Source organism: Nomia melanderi, chromosome 14 (assembly GCF_051020985.1).
Source record: "Nomia melanderi isolate GNS246 chromosome 14, iyNomMela1, whole genome shotgun sequence".
NCBI classification, from domain to species: Eukaryota; Metazoa; Arthropoda; class Insecta; order Hymenoptera; family Halictidae; genus Nomia; species Nomia melanderi.
In genome coordinates this window covers 7,578,285-7,597,168 of record NC_135012.1, presented here as the reverse complement: position 1 = coordinate 7,597,168, position 18,884 = coordinate 7,578,285, and the positions used below count along the sequence as shown (strand labels likewise).

At 35.0% G+C, this 18,884-nt stretch overlaps 1 protein-coding gene across 1 annotated transcript in view; it reads left to right on the top strand.

Moving 5' to 3' along the window:
• Nucleotides 1-18,118, top strand: part of LOC116433749 (protein gooseberry) — a 40,355-nt gene extending 22,237 nt beyond the window's left edge. Inside the window, exons 4-6 of the mRNA XM_031992164.2 lie at nucleotides 6,431-6,602; nucleotides 7,288-7,569; nucleotides 17,857-18,118. Coding sequence (XP_031848024.1) covers nucleotides 6,431-6,602; nucleotides 7,288-7,569; nucleotides 17,857-18,118 — 716 coding nt within the window. The remainder of the gene's footprint in view (nucleotides 1-6,430; nucleotides 6,603-7,287; nucleotides 7,570-17,856) is intronic.
• The last annotated feature ends 766 nt before the right edge of the window (nucleotides 18,119-18,884 follow it).

Here is an 18,884-nt window from a genome sequence, read left to right as displayed (position 1 = left end):
GGACTGCTCTCTCAGTCCTCTTGCTTCTAATAGATCTAACCAAAGGGGTATTTACTACTAGACGAACCGCCTTTGTACCTAAGAAATAAAATATTAATAATAGTACTAATGAAATATTAATAATCTGTGATAATATTAAACAATGTGCCCTTAATTTTGAAAATGGTCTAAGTCATTTCAAGCAGAAAAATCATATTTTTTTATAAGTTACACACATTACGCAGACATAATGAATCTTAATTTTTCACGATTAAATATTTTCTGAATATTTCATTGCATAGTTTATTCAGCTTGTTGTACTTTATCTGTTGCAATATTGAAACTTCCAGTAGTGATTCTAATAATAATTTTATTAGTGTTATTATATAAACATAAGAAGTTTAAGGGATATTCATTAATGTTCATAGATCGCTTATAAAAACGATGATTCACGTCAAATGATTTGTCTTTTCTTCTTGTTCATTAATCACCTTTCCAAAGCATTAATGACAAAAAGTAGTAAGACAATAAATAATATAAGAAACACGTGATACATGGTTCGCTGATATTTATACACCCAAGTTACCAATTACAAGCTGCCTTTTGATTGCCAATATGCCATATTTTTATAAATACAAATTCTCAATTCGTTTTTGGTCGTTGCCTTGTTGGTTGATACGACGCGAGATAGCGGGACAACTTTTTGAAGAAATCCCTTCCACGATCACGACGCACGGTGAGATCTCGCCGATCTTGGTCAGAGAATTAACGACACTGAAATCAGCGGATTGCCGCTTAAAGAGATTTTCACGAACGATACGTACACGCAAAATTTGTGAACAGCGTCGTCGTTTTAGCACCGCATAAACCATTAGGCGGGCGTAAATGAAACGCTCGAGGTAATCGAGCGATAAGCGTAATTATAGCGTGCAGAAACATTAAGTTAATTGAGTTAAGGTAACCGTGACGATAAGTGCTGCATGTGTATCGGCAGTATTTCGCGCCGTATAGGAAAGTCACACGATTTTCAGTTTCCTTGGTACATAAATTTCAATTTTTTCGAGTTTCGTCATTTTTCAGGGTGCGACTTACATTGTTATGGGTGTGAGAATGCGAATGTTACACCACTGCGCAGTTAATGTATACATTTTCTTAATATTCGTGTTCGGTTAAGTCGAAGGTCAGAAAGTCGGAGAAAAAAGGTAACGGCACTAGTGACTCGATTACAAGCAGTTATTCGTAATTGTCGATAATAGGTATCGCATTAATCAATAAATTGATACAATAAAACTGACATTTTAATCAAAATTTACTCTCTAAGATCGTAATCTAAGAAATTTAATTGGAAAATTGATTGATACTCTGTGGAGAAAGTAATGGTAAAGATATTGTTTTTGTGAGAGTAAACGTAATTATAATGATGAAAATGCTGCGAATAAAAGAAAGCTACACATTGTAATATCGAGTTAAAGAATTTTTTGAAACGCGATTATAAATCATACTTTATGGCTTACGGCAGATAGCCTAAAAAGAAATTAATAAAGCAGCTGAGATATAAGATACCGATATAAATTTTTAAGATTTAATAGTGCAATGTTCATGCATACGTTTCTCTGCTTAATGTATTTTCTGTAAAAAATGATTATCTAGTAGAAAAATTTCTTCTGTTCGAAAATGTGAATGTAGGAACAGTGAAATTCATGGTTAGATTCTAATATCGACAGCTGTATATAGAGTTTATTGTGATTTTTATATAATATTTTCGAGCAGCATTGAAAGTTTATTACAGAATTAGATTTTCTATCATTGTTTACTCAAATAAGCTGAAAATTGTATTTTTTGTATTTTTATTTAAAATTTGTAAGTTTCATGTGTTTCGATGTGCTCGAAACATACTATGTATTATATTTAAGCTTAGAAATTGTTGTAAATTGAATTCAAATTGCGTATATTTTGCTAGATATACAGTATTCACCTAACCAAGACATTTTGAAGTTAATTTTAAATTGCAAATAACGTTGTTACTGACAAACTCGAAATAAATAAAATTATCCTAAGAATCTATTTCATTTCGTAAAGATATAATAAAATATTTCTTTTTCATTGTGCCTATGTAACACACAAAATTCAGAACAAGTGGAAGTGGTTGAAACTTACTAGAATTGTCCGAATTTACAATGTGATGTGAGATGTCACCGTAATAATCGAGAAAAATGGAATCAGAAACACTAATGAAAAGAAACATTGAAAACAAAAAAAGAATTCAACATCTAACTGTTTCGATCCAAACAAAAAATAACAGTTCAATTAGTAACAGTAACATATAAAATCTGTAGTGGAACTATGTGAATTTTATCGATAATGTAATTAATTTCGTATTGAAATATTAATACGTTTCAATGAATTTGAATTTAAACCTGAGCGTTTTTAAATACATTTTTATATCTATACATAATAATATACAGCTTTAGTATTGCCGACATTTTAATTTATATTTATTTAAAAGTTGTAGATTACGATGCATAATAGTGTCAAAGAATTTTCGCTCGCTGAAAGCGGAATAATTTGGAGGATAGGAAGAGATCAACAAAAATGTAGGTCCAGTCGGCGGATGTAAAAGGAGTTGCCCCTTTTTTTATTTATTAGCTGCAGTGGAGTTCACGAAGAAATATTAGGCGTCCCGTGGCGCGTAGATGTGTCGAGTTTATTACCATGTCGGGAAGATTTAGTTTTGATTAGACGTACCCCGGGAATTGCAACTCGATCTAATAGTAAGAACGCGCTTAACCACCTGTTGATCGCTTTGCACTGTTCATTGGGCAGATTTTCAATTCATAGTCAGTCGATTTGTTACTAATACGGAACTGTGAAAACGTAATTACGATGGTAAGGGAAGTAAACAGACGGTGGGCGAGAATATTTACATGAGAATTTAATGTATAATATTTATATTATAGTTATATTTATAACATTAATATTTATGTTATATTCATATTTTCATTTATATATATGTGTAATATTTATATTATATATTATTTATATTTTAAAATATTATACTTTTAATTTTCCTATAGCGGGACTGGAATATTTGAAATTCTTATGTCATCAATATCTTCGTTTCGTATTACAAATTGAATCTAGAAGATAGAGATCTACAATAATGGAATATTTCTGATTTATTTCATATTCAATATTTGATAGTCTTTTACAGAATGTTCCTTACATAATTTGTTCAAAGAAATAATACTTTGTAATCGTTGGTGTCTAGTGCTTACGTCAAGTGAAATTATATTTAATATCAAAATTATTTGACAATTACCATTAATTGGTTACTATGGTTACTCGTACGAGGAAAAAACAAAGTAGGAAATAAACGTGTTAATTTTGTCATTGTAATGATACGCACACCTATAGTCGATTCTCTGTAATTTTAATTATTACTAATAAAAGTAATATTTTATTATAAACCAGCACCAGCTTCACGCACACAGCGTGTTAAAAAGTATAAATAAAAATATCGTCGCATTTTCGGTTAACACTAGAACCAAGTTTCTTTATTTCTCAACTATTGATATCTCAAAAGCATTAAATATTCGAAATGATTTAAAAAATGAATGGTTTCAATTGAATATTATGACGAATATACGAAGAAACCGATAAAAGTCTATTGTTACCATTTTCATAAGGGGTGGATATTAATCATATTAAAAGCTGTGTAGTTCCAGTGTTAAATTTTAGAAAGGAATTCACAAGGCAAGCGGTTGAAGTAAAAGAAATTTGATTGAGAACATTGTTGAAAGGGGAATAACCCTGCAAAAGGAGAAGAGCAGAGGGCGTAAATGCGTACGCACACGGCGTGTGGTCTCTCGAGCTTTGTGTCTGATGCCTCTACTCTTCTAAACCACCGATACCAGGGCCAACCTCCTGTTCTTTTCGGACAGCAAACCACGCTATTGATTTAGACGTTTTAGTGATCTGAGGAGGCTTAGCTGTTTACATCGTTGCAGATGATTTACTTCTTGCGGTTTTGTCCGAAAATGTGCTCTCGACGTTTATCACCATGTATGGACACATAAGAAAAATTATGTTACTGTCATGAGCTATATCTAGATTGTTTTCAGTATTGTTCTGGCATTTTTTGAAGGAAAGTGGAGATTTTGGGGTTTCTTAATGTTTATTGTGGATTTTTTACACTAGAAGAGATCACTTCTAGCAGAGATCATTGAAAATTCTTTTGAACATCTTATTGGAAGTAACTATTGCTCAATTCTTTGATTTTGACGTTTGGGTTTTTATTCTGAGGTTAATGCACAATAGAATAATAAAAAAAAAATAAAAATAAAGGAAAATGGGAGAAGTTTATAAAAATGATTTTCGACGTCACTCTCCCGAACAGCGAGTTTAATACTAGGAGTACTTATTAATTTGCGTTAAATTCCCTTTTTTAATACAGGTTCAACTTCATTTTCTGTTTGTATTACTTTCTTATGAAGAATCTCATTTTATAGTTATTTTTCAATAATTCTTTATCATCTGACTCATTAATTACTTAATTTCTATCTCATTCTTATCTGCATAAGAAATAAAACTAATCGCGATTTCATACAAAAAATCAAAAAGGTGGTTAAATTAGAGGGTTAATCGCGTCACGGGGGAGGGGGGGGGGTGTACATACTGTATAACTAAAATTTACGGCGGCATGCGACCTGTTACCACTAAAACTACCAAACGGCACGAAACGACCCATACTTGATTTCTTCTTTCCTCAATTATTAAAAAGGTAACAGATGTATCTCTGAGAAATAATCAAAGAAATTGGTTCAGCAATACGCAAACTGAATTGTAAACGAATAGAAGTCTTAACACATTGACTCCCACGAGAATTCCGAACGTTTTGTGTAACAATACATATTCCTTCGTAGCAAAGGCAAACGGTATTAGAAATAATTATTAATGACTTGGTATCACAGTACACGTGCCACACTATCATCTAGCTGTTTGCGTTACTAAGTATTTTTATTCGACATCAGTTTCCTTATTCTAATTCTATTTAAGCAGTTTTGAAGCTACGGTCACCGGTGACCACCGTGGCAGACAACGTGTTAACAGATACACTCTCGCAGCTTCTATAGAGGAATTTCAGAAAGTCAACTGCTCGTTTCAGTGTTAAATAATCCGCCACGTATCTAATAAGGAACAGGAATCAGGGGGACATGGAATTCGGTGGAGGAAACGGAAAACACGATTATCCCGGTAAACGAAAGCACGAATCCCGTGGACGATAGGGCTTTCGTTTAGCTCGTGTGGGATGGGACATGTCAAAGAACTTAATTTCTTCGCGGCGAACCCTAATTTCTCCAGTGTTTTAGTTTAGTATAGGTTCGGCTGGCACGGCTGTAATCAGAAGGGTCTTAATGGTGGGTTGCCGAGTCCGGCGTGTGAACTGTGGGCGTGAACGACTCGCTTCCTATCTTCGGTATCTGACGTGCAGCACGTGCTGGACTGGGAGACCTTCTTGCCGCTATTAAGAAGCGTGCTCCATACCATCTCTCGGATCCCTCGGACTCCGCGTCGATTCCTTTCTTCGATAAGAAGGCTGGGCTCGCGTGTTCCAAGGAATTTCCAATTTCTGCTTTCTTCTGCATACGATATCGGAAAAACAATAATTCCCGTGACTAACCTCGAAATTTATTGCGCGCTGCGCCGCTCGGCTGCGACACGCGCGTCTATTGTTTTTTTCCTCGGAATTATTAGGTAACTCGAAAAAATTCGCGAGGCTTTAAGGAAGTATATTGAACGGATTTAAGAGTTCGGATAAACGTACGTTTTATTCGGTGAAATTAATAACACGATTTTTGTGTGTTCGGTTTTATAGTTTGCGCTTGATACTGTTTTTGGTTATTTAACAGGATGACTGTCGCGAGAATTTCGAGCGTTTTGTATAGTATTGCTTATTCTTCTGTAACGAAGGTAAACGGTATTAGAATCGATTATTAATGATTTGGTACCATAGTTTCTAAGTTATACTATCATTTAGTTACGTTTCATGCTGCAGCAATATTTTATTGTAACTGTTATCAAGGAATTTGGAAGCTCCAGTTTTTGGTGACGATCAACGTGTTAACACTAAAACTACCAGAAGGGTCAAAATTACTTATTCATGATTTCTTCATTTTGCAATTGTTAAGAAGATAACAGACGTTGCTCTGAAAAATTATTAAAGAAATTATTCAGCAATACGCAAACTGAGTTATAAATCAATTAAAGTCATGATAGATGCACCCTTGGAGTTTCTATAGAGGAATACCGTTGCGTATAACATGGAATATATTTTTCATTACATTCTTGCATGAATTAAAATTAATTATGTACTATTATTAATTTCTATTTCTAATTGATATCCTTGAGAATGGAATATTTAATACTTACACAATTATGTCTTTTGTTTCAGGTGGAAGTAGCGGAGATGATTCAGACACGGAAAGCGAACCAGGAATCGCGTTGAAGAGGAAACAACGCAGAAGCAGGACTACGTTCACTGGTGAGCAACTCGAGCAGTTGGAAGCAGCTTTTCACCGAACTCAGTACCCAGATGTTTATACCAGAGAAGAATTAGCGCAAAAGTAAGCTTCATGGTTTCATGTTCGTTTTCTGTTTGTAAATAAAATTTGACAATAAATAGTAGTTCGATAAATGCAATAAAATCTCCTGGTATTATAGACATGTAGGAATTATATCATTCAAATATAAATTTTTCAAATATAATTAGAAAAGTAGAATTAATGTAAACAATTTCTCACTTGAAAATTTCTCATTAATACATAAAGATCCACAGTCTAGAAATAATTTTCCAACTCTTTAAATCACGGCGGCTTAACGTTCCCACGTGCCATATAACAAGTCACGGTTGACTCATGCGTATGTTTCTTTTATTATTTTATGATTTATGTAACTCATTCGCTTATAACAATTGATATTTTGAATTTTAAAAATTGTTCTGAATGAAATATAATTAATTGAAGAAGATGGGAATAAGTTAAGTGAAATATAAATAAAAGGTACATATGTAATTATAACCAATAGACTCTTGGATCAGTAGTGTACCTGTATACATGAACAAATCTGAAATTAAGTTCCTTAGTGCAGTTATTAATATTATATTAATGTCAAAAATATTATGTTATTACCAATAATATTAATATTATATTAACATAATTATTAATATTAATGTGACATTATTAATATTACTCTTATGTTGCATTAAATATATATTGAAAATAGTTTTACCTGTCCACTCTGTTGTTGCAGAACGAACCTGACGGAAGCACGTGTCCAAGTGTGGTTCAGTAACAGGCGGGCTAGACTCCGCAAGCAGCTGAATAGTCAACAGTTGAACGCCTTCAACACGATGAATTTACAATCGTTTCAGTCTCAGCACTACGGCAGTGCTGAAACTTATCAGAGCTACGGCCAAACATCGGTAGCCGCAGCCGCAACAACCACCACTGGTTATCCCCAACATTATAACTACAGCGAAAATTACTACGCCGCGCAGCAACAATGGCCGAGACCAACCGCAGAGAACTACGGGTAAGTCGATAAAGATTTTTGTTGCTTCTTCTTCGGCCGAACGACTTGATTTGCCGTAATTAATTCGAACCGCGGGACTTCTTCGTAATTGAGTAAGAAATCACGAACACCGCGGTTCAATAGACAAACATAATACGTTCCATACGTTACACGTGTAAAGAACCAGCGGAACACGATGATGCACAGGATGACAAGATTATGATTTTTATCTTTGGCCTCTTTACAATTGTGAATAAAGAGAAAACGACAAAAAGCATACTTACAACTAGACTGCGGATTTTCATGGAGATTCGAAATGTAGTGAACGCAATTAGACAAATATAATTACAATGGAAAATACGTTTTCATAACAAACATAAAAAGCAATACATTTCATAAATTTTGTATGTTTTTTCACATTATTTCCATCTTGTAGAGTTTTACAATTCTCCATAAATGCATACAAATTCGCAAAATCTACTTAAAACTAATGTATGGATAACTTTACGTCAACAAGTTCTTCCCTAATATTGTTTCAACATTTTTTAATTACACTTTGGTTAGTTGATAAAATTTTTTGCACAATTTTCGTAATTTTGCTGGGAGATTTAGTTACAGTAATCAAACTTACAATAATTTCTTTCATAAGTATCTACAATACTGATTTGTCACCGATTTGGATGACCTTGAAATATATTGCTGAGGACTTGATTCTGGACAACTTTTTCCTATATATGTTACCGTTGCTCGACCTTAATTTTCTATATATCCGTAAATAACGCAGAATTTCTTAATCGCGTTATACAAGGTTCTACTGTAGAACACTTATCAAACAGTTATTCTCGGAATCTTTCCAATTCCTATTTAGATTTACCTATTTACAAAATAGAAGTGAACAAGTCGCATAATAAACCTTTTTTACTGAAACCAAAAACAGAAGAAAAGATAAAACTTGGAAAACAGATTAATCCAACAATGTATGATGTAAAGTTAAACGAAAGGAAACGCAAAATTTTAGCACTAAAACTACCGGACGGCTCTAAATGATCCATTCCTGATTCCTTCTTTCAGTTATTAGAAATCTAACAGATGCTTCTCTGAGAAATGATTAAAGAAATCGATGTAACAATACTGAAACTGAATTTTAAATCAATGAAAGTCTCGATAGATACACCCATGAAGTGTCTACAGAGGAATTTAAAAGAGTCAATTTAACCGCCCGGTAGTTTTAGTGTTAAATCCGATGACTTAATTGGTTCCTGGTGCGGTTAGTATTAAACCCTTTCGCTCCTGAATCGGTTCATAGAGCCGATGTTCCACAGCACGCGAAACACGCAGTGCTAGCGTCGATTTCGCTAAAATCGAAAGCAAGAGCCGGGACCCTCCGCGAGGCGTGCTTGGCGTCGAAGAAAAGTGTATGTTGTCGACTCAGAGATACATTATCCCAGCCGTTTAAACCAGACGAATCACTCAGAGGGTAAATCGCGGAGGGGAAAAAGCCAGAGAAGGCCGGGAGGTATGCGGCGCTGGAAGAAAGGAGTCGGTATCTACGAAGCATTTGCTCGCGGAGTGTTTCGAACAATTAATTCTGCCATTGTGGCGTAATAACAGGTTGGCGAAATGCTTCGCCTGCTGTACCGTGCTGTTACAAGTGAAACGTACTTACAGGCGAATTCGCTCGGGCACACTGGACGACGAAACTCTACGGGGAAAGATAAAAATGGACGATCGGCCGGGAACAGGGAAAAGCAATGTTTGTGTAGCGAAGATTGAAAACAGTTGCAGACACTATAACGCGAGATTACACTGGTTCCTGAAAGTATTTAACACTAGGTGTATCGAACGTGTCAATTTGTATTACGTATCGTGTATAGTGTAGGAACACGTACCATGAAACCTTAGAAGACTCAATCTGATATGGGGGACTTCAGGCTAGAACCACTAAGCAGTCAAATTGACTTTTCTTAATTTTTCGATTGACTTATTATTCAGTTTGTGTATTACTAAATCAATCTCTTTACTAATTTCTTGGGGGCATCTATTATTTTTTTAACATTGGTAACGAAGAATTCAAGAATGGGTTAATGTTTTCAATAAACTAGTTGTTTGATTACTTCCAGTTATAGGTATGTGCAGAGTATCGGTACGTTTAGTGTTAAGATAGTTTACATCGACAATTTTCAGTTAACGTTAGAAGAGGCCCTATTGTATAGAGAAAATTTTGGGAAAAGAGGATAAGGGAGATGAGACGCGGAACGAGGCGCGGAGTAAAAGTAGAAAAGAGGAAAATAAGGAATATTTATCGTCTAACATGTTTATCTATTCTTTGTAATCAGTTATTTAACTAGTTCTAATACCTACAACTGATACACAGAGTATTGGTACGTTTAGTGTCAACGCAGTCTACAATTTTTAGTTCGCGTTAGAAAGGGCCCTACTGTATAAAACGAAATTTTGAGGAAATTCAGGAAAAAGAGGATAAGAGAGATGAGACGCGGAACGAGACACAGCGTGAGAGAGTGCAGAAAGGTGAGAGTAAAAAGGGGAAGCGAAGCCGAAGGGAGAACAGGTGAGATTGAAGGACTATCGGAGGGAGAAAGGTTAGCGGAGAAAGAGAAAGAGAGTTGTTGGTTCGGTGCGGTGGAGCAGGCGAGGGCCCCACCGACACGTTTTCTGTGTGGTCCTCAATTATGTTGCTTCTTCGGCCCCCGTAATGAAACGCTACCGGCTAATCTTCGCCGATGGCGATGATCCAGCTTTAACCTGCGACGGCGTGGCCTTTCTTTCACCCCGGAAGCGATTCGACCTCGACGCTCGGTAGCTCTGCGAATTCTTGCAACTACAACATTCTTACGGACGACAGTTTTTTTCATCCACTTCAATAGGATCCGCTGGTCTACAAATGCCTTTTTGCAATTATCCTCGAGTTAAAGATTTTTCTAGAGGATTCGCTTAAACTTTATATAGTAGAGACGAAATCAGGGGCATGGGATATTTAACTATTATTAATTTAGAAAATTTTAGGGTAGGAATAAAAGAAAGGAAATCGTATTTGAAATCTTCTTTTCTTCGTTTCATTTTGCTGGTATTTGAAGAGGTGATTAAGTTTCATTTTAATGTCTTATGGTTTCTTTTTTACACGTGACAGCAATGCGACTGTGTCGTGTTATTAATGACGTGTTTACCTTCGGTTCTAATAATTTGCTATTTCCTTTTCTCTTATTGTGTCATAATAGAATATAGAATTATTTCAAATCTTTTTTACTAATGCTTAAACTATGTTTATATAATTTGTTTCTTTTTAAATGACAGAATAAATCAAAACCAAGTTGAATGAATATACGTGGAAACTTATTATTACTGAATTATCATGCACATATCCGTTAAACGAAAGAACGATAAATATTAGCTACGCTCGTGATACTTTATATGCAAGAATTGTGAAAGTTATCAATCCTGTGTACTATAAATCAAGTTATTAATGTCTCATATTTCTATCCTATCTTCAGTTCAGTACCAGTCTGTACTTGATAGTATCCGATATACAGTTACTCAACAATATTACAACAATATTTTTACAGTCACAAATTACTAGTTACCGTTCATTCAAAAGTTTTAGAACCTCTCACAGTCTGGAATGTGACAGAGAATCGTTTCACGCTCTGAGATTCCTTTGTTTTTTAGAAATGAATCAATGATGATGCTACTCGTTATAAATATGGTTACAGTTAGACCTGGAACAATTTTCTTAATGGAAGATTCATTAAAATTGAAAGAAGTGAAAACTGAATGATACGATTTATTTCTATGTCCTTGGCTTTAAGTAGAGGAATAAAGTAGATATTCCTCTGTCAATGTTTATTAACATCTGCATTGTATTACACACATTTTTAATTCCATATTACTTTCAATCGCAGCGATAAATGCACAGAGTTTAAATGATAAATCGCTGGAGACGGTGGTTTTTTAAAAGAACCGTACGAATAAGATTGAAAAATTGTTTCAAGAAAAAAGATTCTAAAGGTTCGCAAATGATTTTAAGACAAATAGCCAGGTATTTATGGCACTCATCCTTATCTGCTATCCCAAAGCTATAAAAAGGACCTTCTTCTTCATAAAACAGGTCATGAAGTACCATTTTTTCTTCTCTCTGAGTAATTTTTGCGGCTTTGGCGGTGTCAGATTGTCGGCGCTCGGACCGGCCAACGCGCTCTCTACAATTGGCAAATTCTTATGTATTTATTCCAGCTTCGATTTCCACTACTTACATTATTAGTATTATTGAAATAAATCCTTGATTATTCTTTGCACCATGTGATTTCTTAATTTTTTTAACCAGGAAGATCTGCCTTTTCTTTACAACTCTGTTGTTTAAAAATTAGTATTATTTGCAGTTAAAATTAAAATAATTTACACAAAATATATTAACGCATTGTTGTTTATGATATAAAAATGCAAACTAGAAATTCTATTTGTAAAAAGTAAATTAAATAAATCAAAAATTAACGCGTTAGAGGTTCAAATATTTAAGTGCTCCTTGAAAATTTCCTCTCTTCTTCTAATTAAGATTGTTAATTCTAATTAAAATTTCTTCATTTAAGTACTCCTCTTATTTGGCATCTAATTTCAATACAATAATAAAACATTAGTTCAAAATAGTTCCCATTATTTTCACGCTAATGCCGTGTAGATAATTTTCACCTTATCTTGTTTTCCTCGCCACGCTAGCCATTACATCGTTCAATTATATACTATTTTCGTAATTCCACCACAACTTCCATAATTCGCGTAATATCCCCGATTTCAGCACTCCCGCCTCGCAAATAACAAACAAACGCTTACGGTCGCTCAGCAACAAAACAAAATGAAACGCAAATCATCAAAAACTCATCTGATTCTCAGCAACAGTTTTCCCCCCGAAAACACGTCCAATTATTCTACCCCTCCCAAAACATTTAGCTCACAAATAATTACACGTTAAACAAAAACATAACACACATCAACCTCAACCGCACATTAAGAATCCCTCAGAGACTAACCTCCACAATTCTAACCGACACTCGCAACAAGTAAATAAGACTACGCAAAGATTCAGCCCAGCCGCGGGATCGCAGGCCTCTCCCTCTTTTACCTTATTAAAGGATTCTCCAACCCCCGGCCATTATAAATTGTTCCTCCATTCTGAAATTCGCCGGAATTCATTAACACTTCTATAGAAGTGAATTTGATTTGTAGCCGAGGGCCGCTAGACGGAAATAGATTTGTAGACCAATCGTGCGATATATATCGTCGAGCTTCCGCCAGTTCTGCACTCGTTTGTAAAAAGAAATTAAGAGACGACGAGAAAGGTCGGCGGGAGGAAGAAAAGACAAAAAAAGTAGAAGGAAAGGAAGAAAGAAAGAAAGAAAGAAAGAAGGAAAGAAAGAAAGAAAGAAAAGAGGAAGAGAGGAATTAAATGGTTTCAGCATTGGTACGCTTCGGGGTTCTTAACCGTGGCTGCTGTGCCGAAACGGTCAAAAGGACCGCTACTCCGTTTTGAAATCGGTTGTTGGCAGCCCCGACACGCCCTAAACGATTCGTGTGTGTATGTGTACGAGCGTGAAAGTTTCTCGCGTGTCCGTGTGCGTACAGTATCGGCTTGCAAACGAGCAGTGAACTTTGATTGCACGGCAAAACGAGAGAGAAGTTGTCGGCGGTTACTTTGAGACTCACGAAACGAAAAGGGAATTTCATCTCGTGGTTATGGAGGTAAAATTGCCCGGCGTTAATATTTTAATATTGTCGCTCCGGCTCGGGGGAGCGTAACATCGCCGACCTGCTTTATATTCGGTGTAAAATCGCCAGAAATTTGTAACTTTCGACGTTGGCGATCTCTAAGGGGCTACCGAATGTTTCAGTTGAATACTTATTAACTGTTACGCGCCGATGACAATATCGGAACGCGCGGTCAGGGCCCTGGCGCACAGTGGTGCCCCTCGGCGAAGAGCTGGCCAAAATTTTTCAAGCTGCGGTGTTTTCTTCTCATGTGGATTTATTATATATATTTCAGTCTAATATTGCTTAAATCTTTTTAATATATTCAATGGTTATTGAGGTGTAGACCGTCGAAGTTGACGAAATTTGAAGTATCTTGATGACTTGAAAATTGGAGCATCTTCAATGTGCCAAGGAGAATTGAATGAATTTCTTGTTTAGAATAGTTGACCATTGAAAGAGAGGATACAAGCATGAACTAGAGATAAAAATTACGTAAAAGATCTTTGAAGTTACCGTTGTAGTTTCTTTTTGAATGTACCATAAATCTTAGTCGTGTTCTCATGAACCGGAAGGAAAGCGAAGGTGTTACCGGGTGTCATGCTGGGTTAAGTTTCTTGATCTTGAGTGATTTTTAGTATATCATGTTGAGAAAATTTGCACAAATTTGCAGTATTTGGAGATATTTAAATTTAAAGTGCTAAAGAGGGTTGCCTACTGTCTGTCACATTAAATCATATTGATTATCTCTGGCATTAGTAAAGTTAATATATTTGTAACAATTGAATATGAAATATAGAAATTTTGCTGCAAATCACAAATACAACTTTACGTAACTTGACAAAGTCTCGTTTTAGAGCAGCCAGCTCAATGATTCACCATCTTATTAAATTCAATATTTTAATCGCGTAAATTTTGTCAAACATTACAAAACAAATTTCTACGAACATTTACTTAAAAATTATGTTTACAACTGTCAGGTTAGATCCGTCGTTTTGTATCTTTCATTTTTTATATAATAATCAGATTTAGCAAGTCGAAAAATATAAGGTGCCAGTTTTTATGAAAATCCTATGAAATTGTGAATTGTAGCTAGGTTTTCGTCGAAAGGCACCACTGTGGCGGCGTCGCGCGGGTGTTTTTATACTTTTATACCGATATGCAGTCTGAGTTGTGGGAAATTTTAATCTGCCGCGGGAATTTCGATTGCAACGGTACAAATATTTCGATCGCAAGAGTAATGGTGGATTCAGCGGGCAGTGGGATCCGAATGAACAGCTATGAGGATCGTCGTCGTTGCGCGAATTTTTTAAGAGGCTCAACTCTTTTGCTCGAGATCGTTCGCGAATGCAGTGAGATGTTTACCGAGAGAAACATCTGCCATCTTTTTAACCTGTTAACTCTGGAATTTAGTTTAAAAAATCTCTCGATTCGCGCGCGATCGTTCGCGAATGCTGTGAGATGTTTAGCGAGAGAAACATCTGCCATCCTTTTAGCCTGTTAACTCTGGAATTTAGTTTAAAAAATCTCTCGTTTCGCGCAAAATAAACTGAAAAAATGAAGTGTAATAAATGAAGTATAAATGCACTTAGGGTGTATTTTAATGGAAAACCAAAGCAAAACGAAGAAGACACATGTTTGTCTACAAATACAAATAGCCCGTCATTGAAAAAGTTAGTACCGTTTAGAGTTTTAAGATGCCTTGTATAAGTACTCGTCAAACGCAGTTAATTGCTTAATAATTGCAAAAAGAAGATACCAGGAATCGGTCATTTTGTCCCGTCTTGTAGTTTTAGTGCTAAATAATAGCGTAACTCAAGAACTATGATACCAAACGATTAACACTAAAACTACCGAGCAGTCACATTGACTTTTTGAAATTCCTCTATAAAAACTCCAAGAGTGTATCTATTGGGACTTGAATTAATTTGCATTTAGTTACTTTAATGAATTCTCAAAGAATCATCTGTTATTTGTTTAATAATTGCAAAAAAAGGAATCAGGTGTGGTTCATTTTGACCTGTCTGGTAGTTTTAGTGTTAATAATCAATCTCAATTGCCTTCGTCACGAAAGAACAAATGATATTATACAAAACGCTGAAAATTCTCGTGAGGGTCAACGTGTTAAAAATCATTTTTTCATCGCAGCGTTAACCCTTTGTACCCAAGAAGTGTTTCAATGGAAATACTCAACATTATTTAATGAGATACGATCGACATGCTCTGAAATCAACGATAAATTGCACATAATTTTGGGAACAAAATTATTTTGTTTAAATATTTTATATATTGATGCGTATTTTTAACATGTTTTTTTCCGCCCATTTATGTTATCTCAAGGACATTGTGCATAACATTCGATTGACAAGCACGTAGTAAAATAATGACTTTAATATAACTTGGTAGTGTATGTATTTTATTTTAGACACAATGAAACTCCTATATAATAATAGAAATAGAACTATGTTCAGTTTTTAGTATTCTGAATTCATATCCAGAATTCTGAATTAATATAGATGTCTATAAATTACGAGTTGGTATACCAGATATGAAATTCCGAGGAATGAAAATGTTTTTGCTAAAAATATAAAATCCATTCCTGATGTTAGGGCAACGATGATTTCATACCAGTAATTATACAATTATTTTCACACATAACTAAAGGAGCAAACGCTCGCAGGAATTCTTCTCCTTTCAGATGGGAATTCTTAATTTTACGACTCTTTTAACTATTAGTTAACGAAATTTCTGATGATAGTATTAATGGCGGAAAAGATCGACATTCTTAACAGATAACGTTGAATCACACTGCTTAGTTTAGTTATTATTAGGCTGGAAATGTTATGACTTTACCATCGAAACAATTATACAAGATATAATTATTTAGTGAGATTTCAATTGACATACATTTTAGAATGTGTATTAGTAAATTAAATAGTTTAACCCATTGCTCTATTTATTTATTTCATTACTAGGTTCGAAAAGAAATTATGTTTAGGTAATATTTCCCTTTAACCGGTACGAGCTGAAAAATGTATTTCACAAGTTCTATTTAGTATTTTCTCCTCAAGTCTAATTCGATATTATGAGACAAGCGGCACTTCATTTGTCAGAAGAGTATTTGTGCGAGTTCAGTGTCCAATTGTAAAAGTTGAAACTCAAAGTGAGGAATTTTGATCCATTTGATAGTTTTAATGTTAAGCAAGTATTTATTATATATATATGTATGTGCATTGCATTTTAAAAATATGTGAAATGTTTATAGATATATAGATATACAGATATACAGATATACAGATATACAGATATACAGATATACAGATATAGAGATATATAGATATATAGATATATAGATATATAGATATATAGAAATATAGATATATAGATATATAGATATATAGATATATAGATATATAGATATGTAGATATGCGGATACAGTGCGTTACTGACATGATCTCAGCCGGTCTGTGGCTCAAAAGCGAAGAGAGACAAGAGTATTTGGCAGCACGCTCCACCTAAGTTCGCGGCTCAGCCAGTAACAATGACGTGCCGAAACTAATTCCGCCATTACTATCAAACCGAGCGCCGCGAGTGGACGTCTCTCCTTGTCCCTCTACACTTTTAAACCTCTGGCTGGCTGGGATCATGACAGTAACGCACTATATATAGATATATAGATATACTATAAACATTTCACATATTTTTCATGTATAATATATGTATTACAATACATTACACATAATGTTGCTATTTAATCGCTATTGCATATATTTCGTGTATTCTAATGGCGTTAGATTAAGCGATTGCGTTATTTAAGTAATGTAAATTCATTTCCTCGAGGAAATAAAGGCACATCCGGTGCCTTCGAATACTGCTTCATTTTCTGTTGCGTGCGGATGGTTTCTACCTTTTTCCGCTGTCATTTTACGATGACTGCGTCACTTTAATGCAGTCCTCTGTCTTGTCTAGACCAATATAAGCAATGAAGAAATTAATTGCCCGGATGTTACTTCTTCGAAACAGAAACGTGATTAAATAACCATGCAGTGAATATGTAAATGGTACGATACAAACTAGAATACACAAAATTTAATTAAACCGACAAATAATTACAAACCTATCATTCTTCAAATGATTATAAAAAGTGGCAATAAAACGCTGAAGTTTTTCGCGACGGTCAACGTGTCAACCATCTGTAGGCCACTGTAGCTAATACATTGCCAACTCGTTGATTTGTTTCATTTTGCACAGCAAAGTGGCCAATAAAATTAAGTAATCCATTAACTTAAACGTTCATTCGTCTTTCATACGAAAGTTCAACGTCATTGTAATTTAAAAACCACAGGATATACTCATTTCCATACAAGTATTAAAACTATTGAATACATAATACTTTATTCACAAGTTAACGTTTATTAATTTCATACCACGTACGTTTTTGTATAATCACGAAAAGAAGCGAATAGTTCATTAGTTAATCAAATTACATTTCGTCCAATTCCAATAAATTATACACCGGTGTATTCAGATGTCCCTTCATTTCTCTGTTTCAGATTATTCAACGCTTCTCATTACAGCAGCAGCAACCTGGCATCGAATCTAACATCGAACAATCTGAACTTGAGTAGCCTGGGTGGCAGTGTCGGTTCCACCGCGTCGAATATGAGCGCGTGCATGGCTCAGAGCGCGACTTCAGGAGTACCAACTCCTGCCGGGATCAGCCACCATGTTACGCCGCACAGTCCGAGCGAGGCCAAAAGCGGCTATCCTTATTTAGGTGGAATAGAGTCACAGGTCTGTGGTCGAGTTCACTAAATTCCAGGGTTTACCGTTGTAATAGTCAAATTCGGAGCTCCCGCTCGAAATGTCTTATCCGTGTTCATTGCAAAACTGGGCACAAGATAAAATTGAACCGAACTAAAACGACAAAAGAAGATTAACGATGCGTACAATAATTCGTCGAAGTGCCTTATTCATTCTTCAACGATCAGGATTCTCAATGAATCAGAAATAACAGTGTACTACGAAAGTTACTCGAAACTGAGGTTTATATACAATGTACTTTTAACAAGTATACAATTTATTTGTATATCATTCTATGTAATATATGGAAAGAAAGTTCGATAATATTTGTATGGATAGCGGAAGCTATTCGACCACGTAACATCGAGTGAAGTTTCGATGGTTGCGAAGGGTGGTAGAAGGATTCAAATATTCTGCTTTAAGTTCAGATCAGTGAGCTTAATCCGATCTATTTGCAAATATGTATATAAAATACTGATTATTTTATTCTATTGTTATTTGAAACTTTTAGGTTCTTGTTAGAGGTAGTGTTTAAATACCTATCGAAGGTGAAATAGTTGTTAGAGCCTCTTAAACTAATTTTCTCGTTCAAAGGGAACGACGAAACGTGTAGAGAAGGTGTGTACACTGTGAATTACTTGAATATAAAAAGAAAGTTAACTTTCTATGGTTGAATATATATATAATATTTAATTAACTGCCAGTGCCTCTAATACTAAAATCGCGTGCCTTAACTTTCTGTAAACAAATATAAAAATTAGAGGCTTCACACATTCGA